This window comes from Macaca nemestrina, chromosome 13 (genome assembly GCF_043159975.1).
Source record: "Macaca nemestrina isolate mMacNem1 chromosome 13, mMacNem.hap1, whole genome shotgun sequence".
NCBI lineage: Eukaryota > Metazoa > Chordata > Mammalia > Primates > Cercopithecidae > Macaca > Macaca nemestrina.
In genome coordinates, this window is record NC_092137.1 from 61,235,336 (window position 1) to 61,252,575 (window position 17,240).

A 17,240-nucleotide genomic window follows, 5' to 3' on the forward strand; every position below is an offset into this window, starting at 1 on the left:
CACCACTGTATTCATTAGCCTTTGTGATTATTTTGTATCTGCAATTAATCAATCCTCCCCTTGGCCAGATATTATACAGTATACTTCTACTACTCTATCTATCCTATTTTGTTTTGTTGTGTTGTGTTTTGTTTTTTGAGACAGGATCTTACTTTGTTCCAGGCTGGAGTGGGAGTGCAGTGGTACAATCGCAGCTCACTGCAACCTCCGCCTCCTGGGCTACAGTGATCCTCCCACCTCAGTCTCCCCAGTTGCTGGGACCACAGGTACCACCGTGAGATCACTCTCAGGATCTCAAATCTCAGTGCAGGTACATAATTTCTTGCCATATCACGCTATTACATCTTTCCCCTTAACAAATCTGAGCCTTATAAGAAGGATTTATCCTTCCATTATTACATTCAAATGATAAAACCAAACCCAGAAAGTCACCATGACAGTCGTAGGTATTTACTACTCTCTTATAATCTCAAATTCTGCTTATGCTTCTCCTCTTTAGTAGTATTCAGTTTAAAACTGTTCTGGTTGATTAGCTAGTTCCTTCTAAGAAAACACATTTCGGACATATACTCCATCCTGCTTCCATATTCTCCCGAACTCAGTGGAAAATGATTATTATACTATGAACAAAAATACAGACTTTTCTTTCTAAGCTTTTAAATTAATGCTTTTATAATGATGATAAATAATAACTACTGGGGCCAGGAGAGGTGGCTCACACCTGTAATCCCAGAACTTTGGGAGGCTGAGGCAAGTGGATCACTTGAGATCAGGAGGTCGAGACCAGCCTGACCAACATGGTGAAACCCCATACAGAAATTAGTTGGGTGTGGTGGCACATGCCTGTAATGCCAGCTACTTGTGAGGCTGAGGCAGGAAAATGGCTTGAACTTGGGAGGCGGAGGCTGCAGTGGGCCAAGACTGCACCACTGCACTCCAGCCCGGCTGACAGAACAAGACCTTGTCTCAAAAAAAAAAAAAAAAAAAAGCTATCATCAGAAAAGGATTAGTATAACCAGGAATATAGATGCGTTAATGCAAATTTTATTGCTTAATTTTTTTTTTTTGAGACAGGGCCTCGCTCTGTCACCCAGGCTAGAGTACAGTGGTGTGATCATGGCTCAATGCAGCTTCAACCCCCCAGGCCCAAGCAAGCCTCCCACCTTGCCCTCCAGGATAGCTGGGACTACAGATATGCATCACCACACCTAGCTAATTTTTAAATTTTTTTGTAGAGACAGACTCTCACTGTGTTGCCCAGGTTGGTCTTCAACTGAACTCAAGAGATCCTCTCACCTTAGCCTCCCAAAGTGCTGGGATTACAGGCATGAGCTACTGCGACTGGCCGTTTAATTAAAAAAAAAAAACTTTACTTGAGGCCACCCCTTATTTCTTTTGTAAGCAGGAATATAATAAATACCACCATATTGATAAAATATTGTTGCTTTAAATAGATCTGTGATCATCTACTTCTTAGAAGTGGAAAAAACCAAATCATTCAAATGGACTCAATTGTATATTCTAGTGTGAATTATGAGATAATTGACATATATCAATTTTATGGATAGTATATTGATGTTTGTTCTACAAACAGACAAAGAAGTTCTAAGGTAGAGATATTTACAAGGTCTAAGTTGAAAGCCATATATGTAGAACATGGCACTAGAGAAATCACAGAATTTATATTCAAAATGCAGAATATTCTGAAGATATGTGTAACTAGTTCAAATTGAGATGTGTAACAAATAAGTGGTTTAAAAAGCAATTTATATACAGCCTGGCTTGCACAGCATATCTCAATTCCAAAGAAGTAATAAAAGATGGCAATAAAAGAATGTAACATATGGCCAGGCGCGGTGGCTCACGCCTGTAATCCCAGCACTCTGGGAGGCCGAGGCCAACAGATCACAAGGTCAGACGATCAAGACCATCCTGGTTAACACGGTGAAACCCCATTTCTACTAAAAAATACAAAAAATTAGCCGGGCATGGTGGCGGGTGCCTGTAGTCCCAGTGACTCGGGAGGCTGAGGCAGGAGAATGGCGTGAACCCAGAAGGCGGAGCTTGCAGTGAGCCAAGATTATGCCACTGTACTCTAGACTGGGTGACAGAGTGAGACTCTGTCTCAAAAAAAAAAAAAAAAGAAAGTAACACAATAATAACAGAAAATAACGAACTGAACCACAAACATAATTTTCTGAAGAAACCTGGGATGTGAAAAGAGTATACTGCATATAAAACTGTAATTACTTGAACTATTATTCTTAGGAAATGAATAGGTAAAAATACATTACTCATTACTACAAATAAAACAAAACATAGCACATTAAACTATGGAAACATATTAATTCTTCAATAATTAGAACAGTTACATATTTCTACTAAATAGTTTTCTGGTTAAAATCAGTTATGAAAAGTAGAGTTTAAGCAGAATAATTCTATTTTTAAAAACAGTATCTTCTAGCCAAGCACGGTGGCTCACGCCTGTAATCCCAGCACTTTGGGAAGCTGAGGCGGGCGGATCATCTGAGGTCAGGTGTCCGAGACCAGCCTGATCAATGTAGAGAAACCCCGTCTCCACTAAAAATACAAAAAAAATTAGCTGGCGTGGTGACGCATCCCCGTAAGCCCAGCTACTTGGGAGCCTGAGGCAGGAGAATCACTTGAACCCGGGAGGCAGAGGTTGCAGTGAGCTGAGAGGGCGCCATTGTACTCCAGCCTGGGCAACAAGAGTGAAACTCCATCACAAAAACACAAACAAACAAAAACAGTATCTTCTGTTTCTAATATGGAATAGAAATACCTTATGAATAGTAACATTAAGCTAATATTGTTAAAATCATCAAATAAGTGATAAAATGGATAATATGAATCTTAGTGTAAAAATATAAACTTTGATTCACAGGTTCTGAGGGTTATGGAAATATATAAATATAAGCTTTGAGAGGAAAGGTTTGATGGTAAGATATATAACCACATTCAGAAAATATACTTCTTATTCCTATTTGTTTCTCAAAACTCTCACTAAAGTGAGAGTCACTTAGCTTTTGGAAGTCTGTTTCTCTGTACCAAAATTGGACCAGAAGATGACACATCAGTGAGAAATGCTTTGATGATTGACTAGAAAATTAAGTGTTTATAAACCCAGTATATCATCATCATCATCATCTTTATTCTTCCATTTGCTCAGTTATCTTGTCAGCAACACAGATACTATATAAAATCATCCTACCCTTTTTCACTTCCTGGCTCTTCTTTATCATTCTATCCAGCTTCAACGATCTTCAGCTTATTTAGGGCTAATAAACATGCTCACCCAAAGAAAATGAGGGTTTACGATGTAATGTTCTGGTGATACTGTAGGTTTCTTAGGGGAAAGACATCTCATAAATATAAACGAATATGCTTAGAACCCATGGTTGTAATTTAAGATTACAGAAGTTTCTCACTATACTTCATTTAACAATATTAGCAAAATGTTATGTTTTCATGTCAGTTTTGACACATAAGAATAATACAGCAATGAATTTTTTTTCAATTAACAAAGAAAACAGTTTTAAAAAATAAGGCCAATTCTCTCCCTTTTATCATTGACTGGAAGATACGCCATCTTTTTATATTTTACTCCAGAGAGAATAAGGCTCATCATAATTGAAACGACTCTATTCTAGGACTATTCTAAAGTGCACATATCCACCTCAAAAGATCTCTGGAAACCTAGTCAAATGTCTTTCTCTGACCATCATGCCTCACATGGAGCTAATAATGAATGTCTGCAACCGATTGAGGGTCTTTAAAAAAGATGGCTGTCCTAGGAACAAAACTAATTCCTTTTGTCATTCACTCACTCAACAAGTATTTATTAAGCAGCTATAAATTGCTTCAATCATTCAATAAGTACACAAAATGTAAAAAATATAATAGAGTAAGGAATATTTCTACATTCCCATTTTTTGAGAAATTCCTAGCATGCACTTCACATATAGTTTTATGCATGTAAATGACCTTACCTCTCTTACAGATAGTTGTGGTGGGAAGGAGACTGAAAATACCAAGCTGGTGAATTCAAACCCAGAGGCTTCAACCTTTTGGCACACCTAAAAAAGCATTACAATTACGTAAATTCCCAGGAATTGCTGAAAATATTACTTACTCTAATCTTAATAACATGAATTTCTGGTCTGGGAGATGACATGGCAAAACTTCCAAACTTTCACATTTGACAGTGGAACACTCACAAATATCTTGAGATTAAATATTGCCTAACTATGACCCTGAAGACTAATACTACAAAGAACCAAAACAGCCAGGAATAACATCTGCAGAATAAACTGTTAAGTGTCAAAATAGCTTTCTATTAGGTCACCCCCTAACTTTCAAACAAAACAAACCCAAATATAGCACTCTTGACAGAAAAAAACAAACAAAAGGCAATCCCACATTCAATCATTTACCTTCTACAGGGCTGTACCACCTGTCTTTTTGGGACAATAATAAGTACAACTAGAAATGAACTTTTCTGTAATTCAGCTATATTAAACAGCAAAATGAAAACAAACTGCTACATTTTTCTTCAATTAAATAGCACTTATGACTGAAACACATGAATATACATTTTATTAATTTTCAGATATGTCAATTAAAAAGTAATTTGAGAATCGTAGGTTTTGGTTTTTTAAAAAAATTAAGAAAATATTTTAATGATCCAATTGTGTGAAAAAAAGTTGAAATGAATGGCAGTGTTCCTTTCAATATAAAAATTCTTGTACTGGGGCATGGTGGCATGCACCTGTAGTCCCAGCTACTTGGGAGGCTAAGGTATGAGGATCACCTGAGCCCAGAGGTGGAGGTTGCAATGAGCCGGTATCATGCCACTGCACTCCAGCCTGGGTGACACAGTGAGACCCTGTCTCAAAACAAAAACAAAAACCAGAAGATCGGGCGCGATGGCTCATGCCTATAATCCCAACATTTTGGGAGGCCAAGTCAGACAGATGACCTGAGGTCAGGAGTTTGAGACCTGAGGTCAGGCCCACATGGTGAAACCCCGTATCTACTAAAAATACAAAACTTAGCTGGGCGTGGCAGCACATGCCTGTAATCGCAGCTACTCAGGAGGCTGAGGCAAGAGAATCATTTGAACCTGGGAGGTGGAGGTTGTAGTGAGCTGAGACTGCACCACTGCACTCCAGCCTGGGTGACAAGAGTGAAACTCTGTCTCGGAAAAAAAAAAAAGAATTCGGCCGGGTGTGGTGGCTCACACCTGCGCCTGTAATCCCAGCACTTTGGGCCAAGGTGGGCAGATCACGAGGTCAAGAGATCGAGACCATCCTGGCTAACACAGTAAAACCCTGTGTCTACTGAAAATACTAAAAATTAGCCGGGCGTGGTGTTGGGTGCCTGTAGTGCCAGTTACTAGGGAGGCTGAGGTAGGAGAATGGCGTGGACACAAGAGGCAGAGCTTACACTGAGCCGAGATCACGCCATTCATTGCGCTCCAGCCTGAGCAACAGAGTGAGACTCCGTCTCAAAAAAAAAAAAAAAAAAAAAAAAATTGAATTCTTGGCCTTGGCCGGGTGCAGTGACTCACACCTGTAATCCCAGTACTTTGAGAGGCCAAGGCAGGAGGATGACTGGAGGCCAGTTGTTCAAGACCAGCACAGTAACATAGGGAGACCCTACCTCTACAAAAAGATTTAAAAATTAGGGCCAGGCGCAGTGGCTCATGTCTGTAATCCCAGCACTTTGGGAGGCCAAGGCAGGCAGATCATCTGAGGTTAGGAGTTTGAGACCAGCCTGACCAACATGGAGAAACCTTGTCTCTACTAAAAATACAAAATTAGCCAGGCATGGTCGCGCATGCCTGTAATCGCAGCTACTCGGGAGGCTGAGGCAGGACAATCACTTGAACCTGGGAAGTGGAGGTTGCGATGAGCCAAGATCGTGTCATTGCACTATGGCCTGGACAACAAGAACAAAACTCCATCTCAAAAAAAAAGAAAAAAAAATTAGGTGGGCATGGTGGTACATGCCTATAGTCCTAGCTACTCAGAAGGCTGATGTAGGAGGATTGCTTGAGTCCCAGGAGTTAGAGGCTGCAGTGAGCTGTGATTGTACCACTGCACTTCAGCCTAGGCAATAGAATAAAACCCAAAAAAGAAAAGAAAAAAGAATTGTCCTATCTCCAAAAAAGGAAAGAAAAAAGAATTCTTGGTCTTAAGACTGAAAATCTCTACATAATTGCACCTATAATGAAAAACAGGTTATTTACCTTTTTAACGAAATCTTTCTCACAGAATTCTTGAAGAATTCCTAGGCATACATTACATACATTTAAATTTGAGTTCTTGGAAGCAATGCTTCCATCTTGACTAAGAGAGATCCTTCCCTCTCCATTTTGACTTAGATTATCAATACTATCTTCCAGTTCTTGCAGTCGAATTTTCTTGGGAGGTGGGTTCATAACTTCCAAAATTAATTCATCTTTTTCAGTTTCCAGAAATTTCTGTAGTTCATTGAGCAACTCCTGGAAAGTTAATGAAAGAAAAAGTAATGACCCACTGACAATGTCCTTAAGGCTTTCTAGGTAAGACGAAACAAGAAAATACGAGTGAAAATTAGGACATATCACAGATTTTACAATGTTGACATATCAATTCTGAAGCAATCCAGTTATTTTATTAGCCAGCATTGGCTTTTATGGAATTTAAAAGAGAATTACCTATCTCTATTATATATGTGGGAATACTTTTTCAAAAGAGTTCCATATATCAGTGAAGCAAAAGTCATAAATCTGAGGGAGAAAGGCTCCATTACAAATTTGTTAATTTGTAATTCTGTTGTGAGTCATTCACTTGCTAATTTCAGTAAAAACAAACTTCAGTTCTAATGATTAACATATAAAAATACAAACTGAATTTCCATCCTTGCTAGGTTATTTAATAACCTCACAATTACTAAGCGCTCACAAGTATAATATTTATTTAATATGAAATCTGATCATTAGAGGTAGTCTAATAAGTAAAAATAATTTGGAGAAAATTTACTAAGAAAAGTACACAAATGCTGACAATGCTGAAAGTTAGCATATGATTATAAACTATTTCCATATATTAATTGAAAGACATGCTCTACTATATTCTAGTTTGCCTAATTTCTGTCTTGTATTAGAACTTGCATTTCTTTGAAACCATTCTCATATTTCTCTCATTCAGATATCCCTCTCATCTAAATACTCAGAGTATTTTCCCATTTTGTTTAGACATGTTTTTTATGCCATTGATGAAAAAGTATCTTTTTCAAATTCATTCAGATGACAATTTACTGACTCTAAAGGGAAAAAATCTTCCACTCAAACAAATTTAAATCCACTTTATTGAGAAATTAGCTCACCTGCTTTAACAGATAAATATACGTACATACATATACAGGTACATTTTGACTCACACAAATGTTTGTTGTTACCTAAAATCTGTAATATAGGTAAAACATAGTGCATATACAGATGTGCATATACATACATAGCTACATGAATAGAACAGATCAAAATTTAAGAACATTTCCAAAAACTTGTCCAAATATTCTTGTATATTTCTTTACATAAAATGAAACACACAAAAGTTGGTAACACTCAGTCTCTTAATATAAATTTACAATCTAATAACATAATAGAGTAATAGTTTAATATAAATTTAAAATCTAATAACATATAATAGAATAATAATCTGAAAAAATGTGTAAGCAGGGTTACACAAAACCAGTCTTATTACTTTACAGTCATATTGTGTATAAATGAATATACACATATTTAAATCATCATAGCACAAGTACCATTTCTGGTTTGTTTTTTGTTTTTGTTTTCTTAATTTTCAGACGGAGTCTCACAGTCACCCAGGCTAGAGTGCAGTGGCACAATCTCGGCTCACTGCAACCTCCACACCCCCGACCCCCAAGTTCAAGCGATTCTCCTGCCTCAGCCTCCCAAGTAGCTGGGATTACAGGCATCTGCCACGGCGCCCAGCTAATTTTTGTATTTTTAGTAGAGACAGGGTTTTACCGTCTTGGCCAGGCTGGTCTTGAACCCCTGACCTCATGATTTATCCACCTTGACCTCCCAAAGTGCTGGGATTACAGGCGTGAGCCACCACGCCCGGCCAATTTCTGGTTTTCAAAGTGTTTCCAGTGTTTCCACATACTTTATTAGGTATCATCCCTTAAAGTCCTGTGAGGTGGGTATTATCATCATTCCCATTTACAGAGGAGTAAACTGAAGCTGCAAAGTGGTGGAACTGGGATTCAAATCCATGTCTTCTAGCTCCAAATCCTAGGTTTTGAATTCAGTCAGACTGCTCAAATCCTAGCTTGCTCACTTAATAGCTGTGTAACTTTGGGCAGGTTGCTTAACCTCTCTGTATCTCAGTTTCTTCATCTGAAAATAGAGACAATCATAGTATGTACTTACCTAATCAGTTTATGAGAATTATATGAGAGCTTGACATATAGTAATGATAATTGAATATTATGTATTATTATTGCCAAAATAATAGAAACAACAACATTTTAAAAATAACTGATACTACTAACTCCTGGACAATTTTTTAAATTACAAGAAACTGTGTGTGTATATGTTGTATACATACTGTCTATAAAGTATATATTTACATATGTATTATTACTATTTGCCTCTAAAAAGAGTATCATTTTTAGAATCAAACATTTCATAAATGTTACACATCTTATGCAAAAAGTATTATATTAAACGTCAAAGCTCTCTGTATATCACCATAAATGTCAAAGATCTCTGTATATTACTTTTGTCATTAATAACAGTAATAATGATTATGATAAGCATTTATTTCTAAAGGACTCCAAATACCTATTTATAAATACCACTAGTAATATAGAAAATCGGAAAAAACAGAAAAAGGCAACCATACCCACAATGCTTCCACTTAGTAGGACATGTAAGGAATATTAGCCCCTCCTGGGAGGAAGCAATATTTTGTGATATTGTGTTTAGATATCCTTTAGGAAACATCTACACAAACGTTAAATGCACCAGGGAGTTCCTCCACAAAGATCCCATTACACTAAATGTTAGATACCTAGATACAATCACTTAAGAAGGAACTTACATTTCTGAGACTATTCCAAAATTAAGACTATCACTCATTTTATCATAGATTTTTAATTTTAAAAAGAGTTATGAATATATACCTGCTCTCAAAAGTACAGGCATTCATTGTAAAATATAGAGAACCTTCTCTTAACTTGAAAAAAAAAGAAGAAAATACCTTGTATGGAAGTTTGTAAGGTGCATGAAAATCCACACCACAGAATCTGAAGATACATCTTGGACAAGTACCAGTACTGAGCAACAACTGGGCCACATGCTTGTTTTCCTCAGTCAGTGGGAACATACTGAATAATTATAACTAGAAAGAAAAAAAGTAAAACTAATGATCAGCTTCTGCATTTTACTGTCACAGACAAGTCATCATGTTTAGGGATAAAAACTAGCTTTCATTTGAAAAGCACTATTGTGTACTCTCTAACCAAGCCCCTTTCATTATACACATATTATAAAATACAAACTTGAAGGAAGTTTATAAAATGGATCCAGTAAAGGTTTCTAATTGTTAAGAAATTTAGTTTAGCATTCTGGATTATGATAAAATATATCAATATAACTAAGTTGATCAAAAGAAATAAAAATAATCAAGAATGGTTGCTTCTGAAGAGGGTAATGAAAACAGAGGTACAGGGTGAAATTTTTCTCTTTGTTTTGTACCATTCAGTATTGTACAAAGTTAATTCATTAAACTTTTCCTATAAGAAATTAAAAATGAGTTTGCTGGTGGTGGGGCTTAGAAAGCCATACCCCAAAATGAAGGCCTCAGCAGCAGCCTCAGAAGCAAAACTTTTTCTCTGACCTTCTGCCCTCCTGTCTCTCAGTCTCATTCTTCCCCAGACTAGCCATAGAAAAACTACTGTCCCTCTTCCTCAAGGTGAGTCATAGAAACCAGAACTCCCTTTCCCCAAAGCCAGTCATAAAATCTAAAAATATTACTCAAATTTGGTCAGGTGCAGTAGCTCATGCCTGTAATCCCAGCACTTTGGGAGGCCGAGGTGAGTGGATCTTCTGAGGTCAGGAGTTTGAGACCAGCCTGGCCAACATGGTGAAGCCCCATCTCTACTACAAATACAAAAACTATTAGCCAGGTGTGTTGGCGTGTGCCTGTACTTTCAGCTACTCAGGAGGCTGAGACAAGAGAATCACTTGAACCCTGGGAGGCGGAGGTTGCAACGAGCCAAGATTGTGCCACTTCACTCCAGCCTGGGCAATGACAGTGAAACTCCATCTCAAACAAACAAACAAACAACAACAACAAAAAACCTCCAACAAAAACGAATTAAGTACATAGTATTTGAGAGCAACGGTTTGCTTAAGTTGCCAATTTTTGCAATTTAAATAAACTCACAAAAAAAATACTATATAGAGAATGAGGGCAAATCTGTCTCCTGTTACCAGGAAGGAGGGGTACTAAAAATTCAAACAACCTAATTTGTTCAGCAAAACTAGATCTTCTAATTAGTGAAACAGTCCATATTACCTTAAAATGATCAACTACCAATATTTTAGAAAATAATCATTGCATGGCAATCTTGTGGCATGCTATAACTGTGGTCATAGAAACACAGTGGCATCTTTTAATTTGTGCCGTTTCATAATTCAAATGAACTTGCTTAAAATTTGTGGAAGGGTGAAGCTCTTCCCAACAGCTTAGTATAAAGATGTGATTCTTCTAGTCTGTGTTTTCCACACCTCTAAAACTTACTACTTACTTGCAAGTTGCTAAATGTTTGGGGCCACTTATCAAGATTCTTGCACAAAATAATGAGGAAGACAGGTATATAGTTACATAGAACTCTTCACCATAAAAATCAGTTCGGCAGCCAGGACGACTAAAAACAGATTGCATCTGGCTGAATTCTAATTCAGGTGAATATGTGAGTCAGCAGGGAGAAAAAAATCAGGCTTGTATGGACGCACCATACAAGCTGACTAGGTGACAACTTTGAGACACCAGAATTGAGAAACATGTATTTAGGGTTGCCTAAGTGAATTTGGGCTCCATGGTATTTTCAAGAAAGAGGACAGAATATGTGGAAAATAACCTCTAAACAATGAAGATCTGGCCAGGCCCAGTGGCTCACACCTGTAATCCTAGCACTTTGGGAGGCCAAGGCAGGCATATCACTTGAGGTTTGGAGTTCAAGACCAGCCTGGCCAACATGGTGAAACTCCATCTTTATTAAAATACAAAAATTAGCCAGGTGTGGTGGTACGTGCCTTTAATCCCTGCTACTCGGGAGGTTGAGGCAGGAGAATCGCTTGAACCCAGTAGGTGGAGGTTGCAGTAAGCCCAGCACTTTGGGAGGCCATGGCAGGCAGATCATAAGGTCCGGAGATCAAGACCATCCTGGTTAACACGATGAAATGCCATCTCTACTAAAAATACAAAAAATTAGCCAGGCATGGTGGCACGTGCTTGTAGTCCCAGCTACTCCAGAGGCTGAGGCAGGAGAATCGCCTGAACCCAGGAGGCAGAGGTTGCAGTGAGCCAAGATCGCACCACTGTACTCCAGCCTGGGCGAAAGACCGAGACTCCATCTCAAAATAAATAAATAAATAAATAAATAAATAAATAAATAAATAAATAAAATCTGTGTGGTCAAGGTCAAGTCATTATTATTTACTAGTGATCTGTATCCCTTTTCCCAGTCCATTTAATCTAGTTTGATGCAGAGAAAAGATTGGATGCTGTGAGGGGCTGAATATAAGCATTTACAGTGCATCTCTGACTACATACACAGAGAAACTGTTTCTGTTTCACCGGTTATTCTAAGTTATTTTTTCTCCATTAGTTTAGCTTAAGAATTTTACTTAATTCAGAAGTAACATTTAACTCAAAAAGAAACACAAATACACCCTCTTCCAATAAACAAATCAATAAGCACTTTAAAAGGACACTTAATGATTTCCCTAGAAACTTAAATAGCTATATTAAAATTTATTTTATTTTCCATGGCTATAAGACCATGTTTATTTCTCCAATAAATTCACAAGAACAAAGGTATCATGCAAAGCGAATAAACGACACATTACAAACTCCTGGCTCTGAGAAGTTCCCAAACCTGATTGATGAGAATTACAAAACTTCCAGTCCTGAGTAATTTGAAGAGGTCTAAAAATAGACCCCAAACAAAAAGACCTCTTTTGAATGTGTGTTAATAAACGAGCTATGAATTTACAAACCTCTCAACATCATTTTCACCTCCTAACAATCTATCAACTTCTCAATTTCACCTACCAACAATCTATCAACATTAAAAGGAGAAAACACGTTACGCCTTAAATTTGATTGTTTCATCGTGAGGTAATGAAATGTCAGGATTTCATAAGACATCAGAAATCGGTTGTCCATATTAGATTATGTTTGAAAGCAAGCCCTGAAAAAGGCATCCCATAATGTAAGTTTTCCAGTGTTGGTTACCCTCAAGATGTTTGCTTTTCGTTTACGTGTTTGTTTTATAGAAACAACGCTAACAAGTTGCTACACAGCCGCCTTTCACGTGTCAGGCTCCCTAGGAGGACTGAATCCCTCCTCCCCAGACCAAGGATAACTAGCCCAGTCTCTGGCTTACTGGAGGAGAGGAAGGACTTTATTTTCACCTCCTGGACGATTACAAAAACTAGTCATCGAAAACGAGGAAAGGAGCAGGGTGTGAGAAAAAACTGCCTGAGTCTCATATCCTAAGATCTTTTAAACTCCTTTCCCTACCGAAGGGTGTCATTCGTACCGCGGCGTGGGGCTGGGGGTGTGGATTTACGGGGAAAAAGGTGATCACACTTCACTGGGCTTCTGAAACATTCAGCTATGGAATCTACTGTGGACTCTTGAAAAGTTCATCCCGAGATCTAACCTCAAGCCTCAGTTTTGGCCAAGCAAGCCCTTCCCCCTTCGGTCAGGTGCAACAAACTTCCCACTCACCCCTCTTTGCTAACAAAGCCGCTCCGGCAGGAGAGAAATGACCTCTCTCTCTCGCCACACCTCTTCTGCACCCAGTCTGCACTCCTTCACCTCATACGTACCCGCCTCACCTTCTCCCCAGACGCCGGAGCCTGAGATTTAACCCCTTCCGGCCCTCGAAGGGAACGGGGAAGACTAAAGACAACGCACCTATTGCGTCTAGCAATTCTGTTCCCCGAGGAAACGTGAGCTTTAAACGAAAGTACCAGCTCGTTCTCGCTAGGACTAAGTGAGCTTCTCCCTTCTTGTTTGTAGGGAAATCCGTCAAATCGCCTACTTTGCCACCTCACCCCACCGCCCCCGCGACTGTAGGAGTGCGTGGGGCTTTACTCCCAGCCTTACTGGTCCACTCCCAGAAAAGCCTCTGTCGGACTCTGACGTCTAGGGAGTCGTAGCCGTTGCCAGAAATATCGATGAGCCTTTACCCTGAGATTTAGAACAGGAGCTCTTTCTGGGGCAAATACAAAGAACGTGTTTCTTCCTACAAATTAGTAGCATCCTCTCGCTGTATGGATTCAGCTGGCGAAGTAACTCAAGCCTTGTTCTGACTGCCAGGGTGGGAGGGGTGGACGGCTCGGTGTTCTTCCCGTTGTGCCTTGCGCTCGAGGTGCTGGTCTACGCTGGCCTGGACAGTCCGGGCTAGGAGCGGGAGCCGAGCGGAGGCGGAGGAGATGGCGTCCCAGCCGCCACCTCCCCCGAAACCCTGGGAGACCCGCCGAATTCCGGGAGCCGGACCGGGACCAGGACCCGGCCCCACTTTCCAGTGAGTGTGGGATTCTTCAGGCTGTGAGGTTGGTGGGCCCGAGCGGGGACTTGGCCGAAGGCGGTTGAAGCGGTTGTTGGGGGAGGTATTCCCTCCCCCCCTTTTAACCAGTCCCCAACCTTGCGGGTAGGAGTCGAGGTGGAGTTGGGGCGCTTACCAGTGGGGATTTTTCAGTGTCTCACAGCTGTTTCTGACCCCCGGCAACTCTTAAGCACCAACGTTTTTTTCGGGAGCTCCTGGGCGTCTCTCTGGGTCTCTGTGCTTGAAAGAAAGCGGGGCGGCTTCCTACCTACCCCTTCTGTTTTCACTTTGACAGAACGGCTTCACTATCTTTAGAGCATAGACTTTGGGTCTGTAGCAGTTGACAGAGGCATTTGTCCAGCCACGGCATCGGTAGGGAACAAAGTCTCGTTAAAGGTGTTAACCTCTCGAGAAGTTGCCGAAAGCCCGAAAGGTTTTACGCAACTAGAACTCAGGCCCCGAACGCTTTGCCTTCTTTTCCAGCGTAACTCAGCCAGTGTTTCAGTTTGAGATTGGAGAAGCAACATTAAAGCAGGAGTTCTAGATCTGAGGCCTATGGATGGCCTTTGTGTGCAAAATGATGTATTTTTCTGAGGGCTATAGTTTTTTGTTTGGTTTTTAATCAGTATCAGTTGGTTTCTAGGACTTTGAAAAGGCTAAAACATGCAGAGTTGGGAGTGTTTCATGGCCTCGTGTGGCTTTTTTTTGGTAGTACTGGACATCTTAATTCAGATAGGTGTGATTCAAATGTCAAATCAACTACTATTGTAGATTTTCGTAAGCGTAAAAACCCCAACATATTGGAATGTATTTCTGCTGTGTTCTGAAATCTTTTATTTAAACACTAAAATGCTTTAACACGGTAACTACTTAGTTTAATAAGGATATATACATAACAAGTAATAAGCTTTAATTAGGCTGGTAAGCCACGGTGACATTATCTGCTACCTTTTTTATGATTCGGTTCTTTTTTCCCCATTTAGACTGCTTGTCGAATGAGAAGAGGTTTTATTTTTTGCATCTGTTAAAGTTCTTTTTATGTAAAATTAACCATTTGCTCACTTTATCATGAAATATTTTAAACACAGAGACTAGCAGAGAGTAAGAATACCTGTTTATTCACTGTCCAACTTTAAAAAATGTTAACATTTGCCAAATTTATGTCGCATTTTTAAAAATAAAAGTTAAAGTCTCCCATTCTTCTTTGTAGTAGTCCTTATTTGGTGTTTCGCATACCCAGTAATGTTTTTTAACGTTAGTACTTAGGTTTGTGCTATTTATATGCATTTTATATCTAAAACTTAACAATGTAACAGTAATATATATGTTATATATAGTTACATGTTAATGTTTATTATTTTTTATATCTGTTTTTGTTTTTTCTGTTGCCCAATTTTCTATTGGCTTTATCTTTGCTTATCAATTTGTAAGAGTATTGTTAATACTAATCCTTTTTTGTTACTACATTTTGCTAATATCTTTCTCTGTGTGGCTTCTCTTCTTTATGTTCAATTTTTTGTACAGATGTTTTTGATTTTAATATTGCCAAAACTGTCGTATTTTATTGTTTGTGCTTTTTGTCTTGGTCAAGAAATCCTGTCTACCTAGATCAGGACGGTTCTTCTGTATGTTTTCTTTTAAATCTTCTGGTTTTCCCATTTATATATTTAATCCACATGGAACTAACTTTGTATAAAAATCAATGTGAAGTAGGGAATCTAATTTTTTTTCCATATAGGTAACTAATTGTCTCAGCACCATTTATTGAGTAGTCTATTCTCAGTTTATAATGCCATCTATATCATACCAAGTTTTCCTAAATATGTAGTTCTGTTTTGGGCACTTTCTGACTTTCTACTAGCACCACACTATCTTAATACAGAATTTTATAAGTTTTGATATGTAGTATGTCAAGAGTTTCCACACATTGCTGTTCTTTGTAATTGCCCTTGTTACACTTAGTCCTTTATAAAAAGACTTACTGGGATTTTTATTGGAACTGAGCTGAATTTATGGATCAAGTAAGTTTTTATTCCATGAATGTTGTATAAGCTACAATTGGTGAGAATTTTGATAATCTTTTTGCCTTAAATATCTTATAATTATCCACTTTGGGAGGCTGAGGCTAGCAGATCACGAGGTCAGGAGATCGAGACCATCCTGGCTAACACGGTGAAACCCCGTCTCTACTAAAAATACAAAAAAAAAATTAGTTGGGTGTGGTGGCGGGCACCTGTAGTCCCAGCTACTCAGGAGGCTGAGGCAGGAGAATGACGTGAACCCACAAAGCAGAGCTTGCAGTGAGCTGAGATCATGCCACTGTACAGCAGCCTGGGCAACAGAGGAAGACTCCCATCTCAAAAAAAAAAAAACTTGGCCGGGCGCGGTGACTCATGCCTGTAATCCCAGCACTTTGGGAGGCCGAGGCGGGCGGATCACAAGGGCAGGAGATCGAGACCACGGTTAAACCCCGTCTCTACTAAAAATACAAAAAATTAGCCGGGCGCGGTGGCGGGCACCTGTAGTCCCAGCTACTCAGGAGGCTAAGGCAGGAGAATGGCGGCAACCTGGGAGGCGGAGCTTGCAGTGAGCTGAGATCGCGCCACTGCACTCCAGCCTGGGTGACAGAGCGGGACTCTGCCTCAAAAAAAAAAAACTTAAACTATCTCCATGAAATTTTTTCCCATATTTTTTATTCATAGATTATTTTTGCTGTAGTAGTTGCAAATGGGCTTTCTTTTTTCTTTTTACATTTTCCAGTTGGTTATTAACTGGTATGGCAGAATGCTATTTTTTTAATGTAAATATTATATGCAGCATAATCTCAAACTCTTAATTAGTTCTGATGGTTTGGTTGAAATTCTCTTTAGTTCTGTATAGCCAGTTATGTAATTTACAGATAAGCTAGCATCCTTATATTGGTCCTGACTTCCATTGGAGTGCTTCTGAAGTTTTACTGTTATGAAGTTAGCTTTTTGTTTTTGATAGATATCTTGTCAAAATTCTCTCTCTCTACCTTGTTCAGAGTTTTTAAATTTTATTTTATTTTTATTATTTTTGTTTGAGATGGAGTCTCACTGTGTCTTCCAGGCTGGAGTGCAGAGGTGCAATCTTGGCTCATGGCAACCTCTACCTCCTGGGTTCAAGCAATTCTCCTGCCTCAGTCTCCCGGACAGTTGAGACTACAGGTGCATGCCACTCTGCCCAGCTAATTTTTGTATTTTTAATAGAGATGGGGTTTCACTATGTTGGCCAGGCTGGTCTCGAACTCCTGAACTCAGGTGATCTGCCTGCCTAGGCCTCCCAAAGCGCTGGGATTACAGGTGTGAGCCACTATGCCTGGCCCTTACCTTGCTCAGATT

At 39.2% G+C, this 17,240-nt stretch overlaps 2 protein-coding genes across 9 annotated transcripts in view; one reads left to right on the top strand and one right to left on the bottom strand.

Moving 5' to 3' along the window:
• LOC105465099 (pseudouridine synthase 10) overlaps positions 1–14,268 on the bottom strand; it is an 86,005-nt gene extending 71,737 nt beyond the window's left edge. For 2 of the 8 annotated variants that reach the window (XM_011713326.3, XM_024787780.2), the window contains exons 1-4: positions 13,157–13,240; positions 9,294–9,434; positions 6,272–6,526; positions 4,011–4,097 (exon numbers count right to left, since the gene is read on the bottom strand). In XM_011713326.3, the coding sequence (XP_011711628.2) occupies positions 4,011–4,097; positions 6,272–6,526; positions 9,294–9,419 (468 nt within the window). In that variant the 5' untranslated portion in view covers positions 9,420–9,434; positions 13,157–13,240. The other 6 variants (XM_011713328.2, XM_011713327.2, XM_011713330.3 and 3 more) reach the window with 6 other exon arrangements.
• Positions 13,703–17,240, top strand: part of LOC105465098 (peroxisomal biogenesis factor 13) — a 34,462-nt gene continuing 30,924 nt past the window's right edge. Inside the window, exon 1 of the mRNA XM_011713323.2 lies at positions 13,703–13,857. Within this exon, the coding sequence (XP_011711625.1) occupies positions 13,766–13,857 (92 nt within the window). The 5' untranslated portion in view covers positions 13,703–13,765. The remainder of the gene's footprint in view (positions 13,858–17,240) is intronic.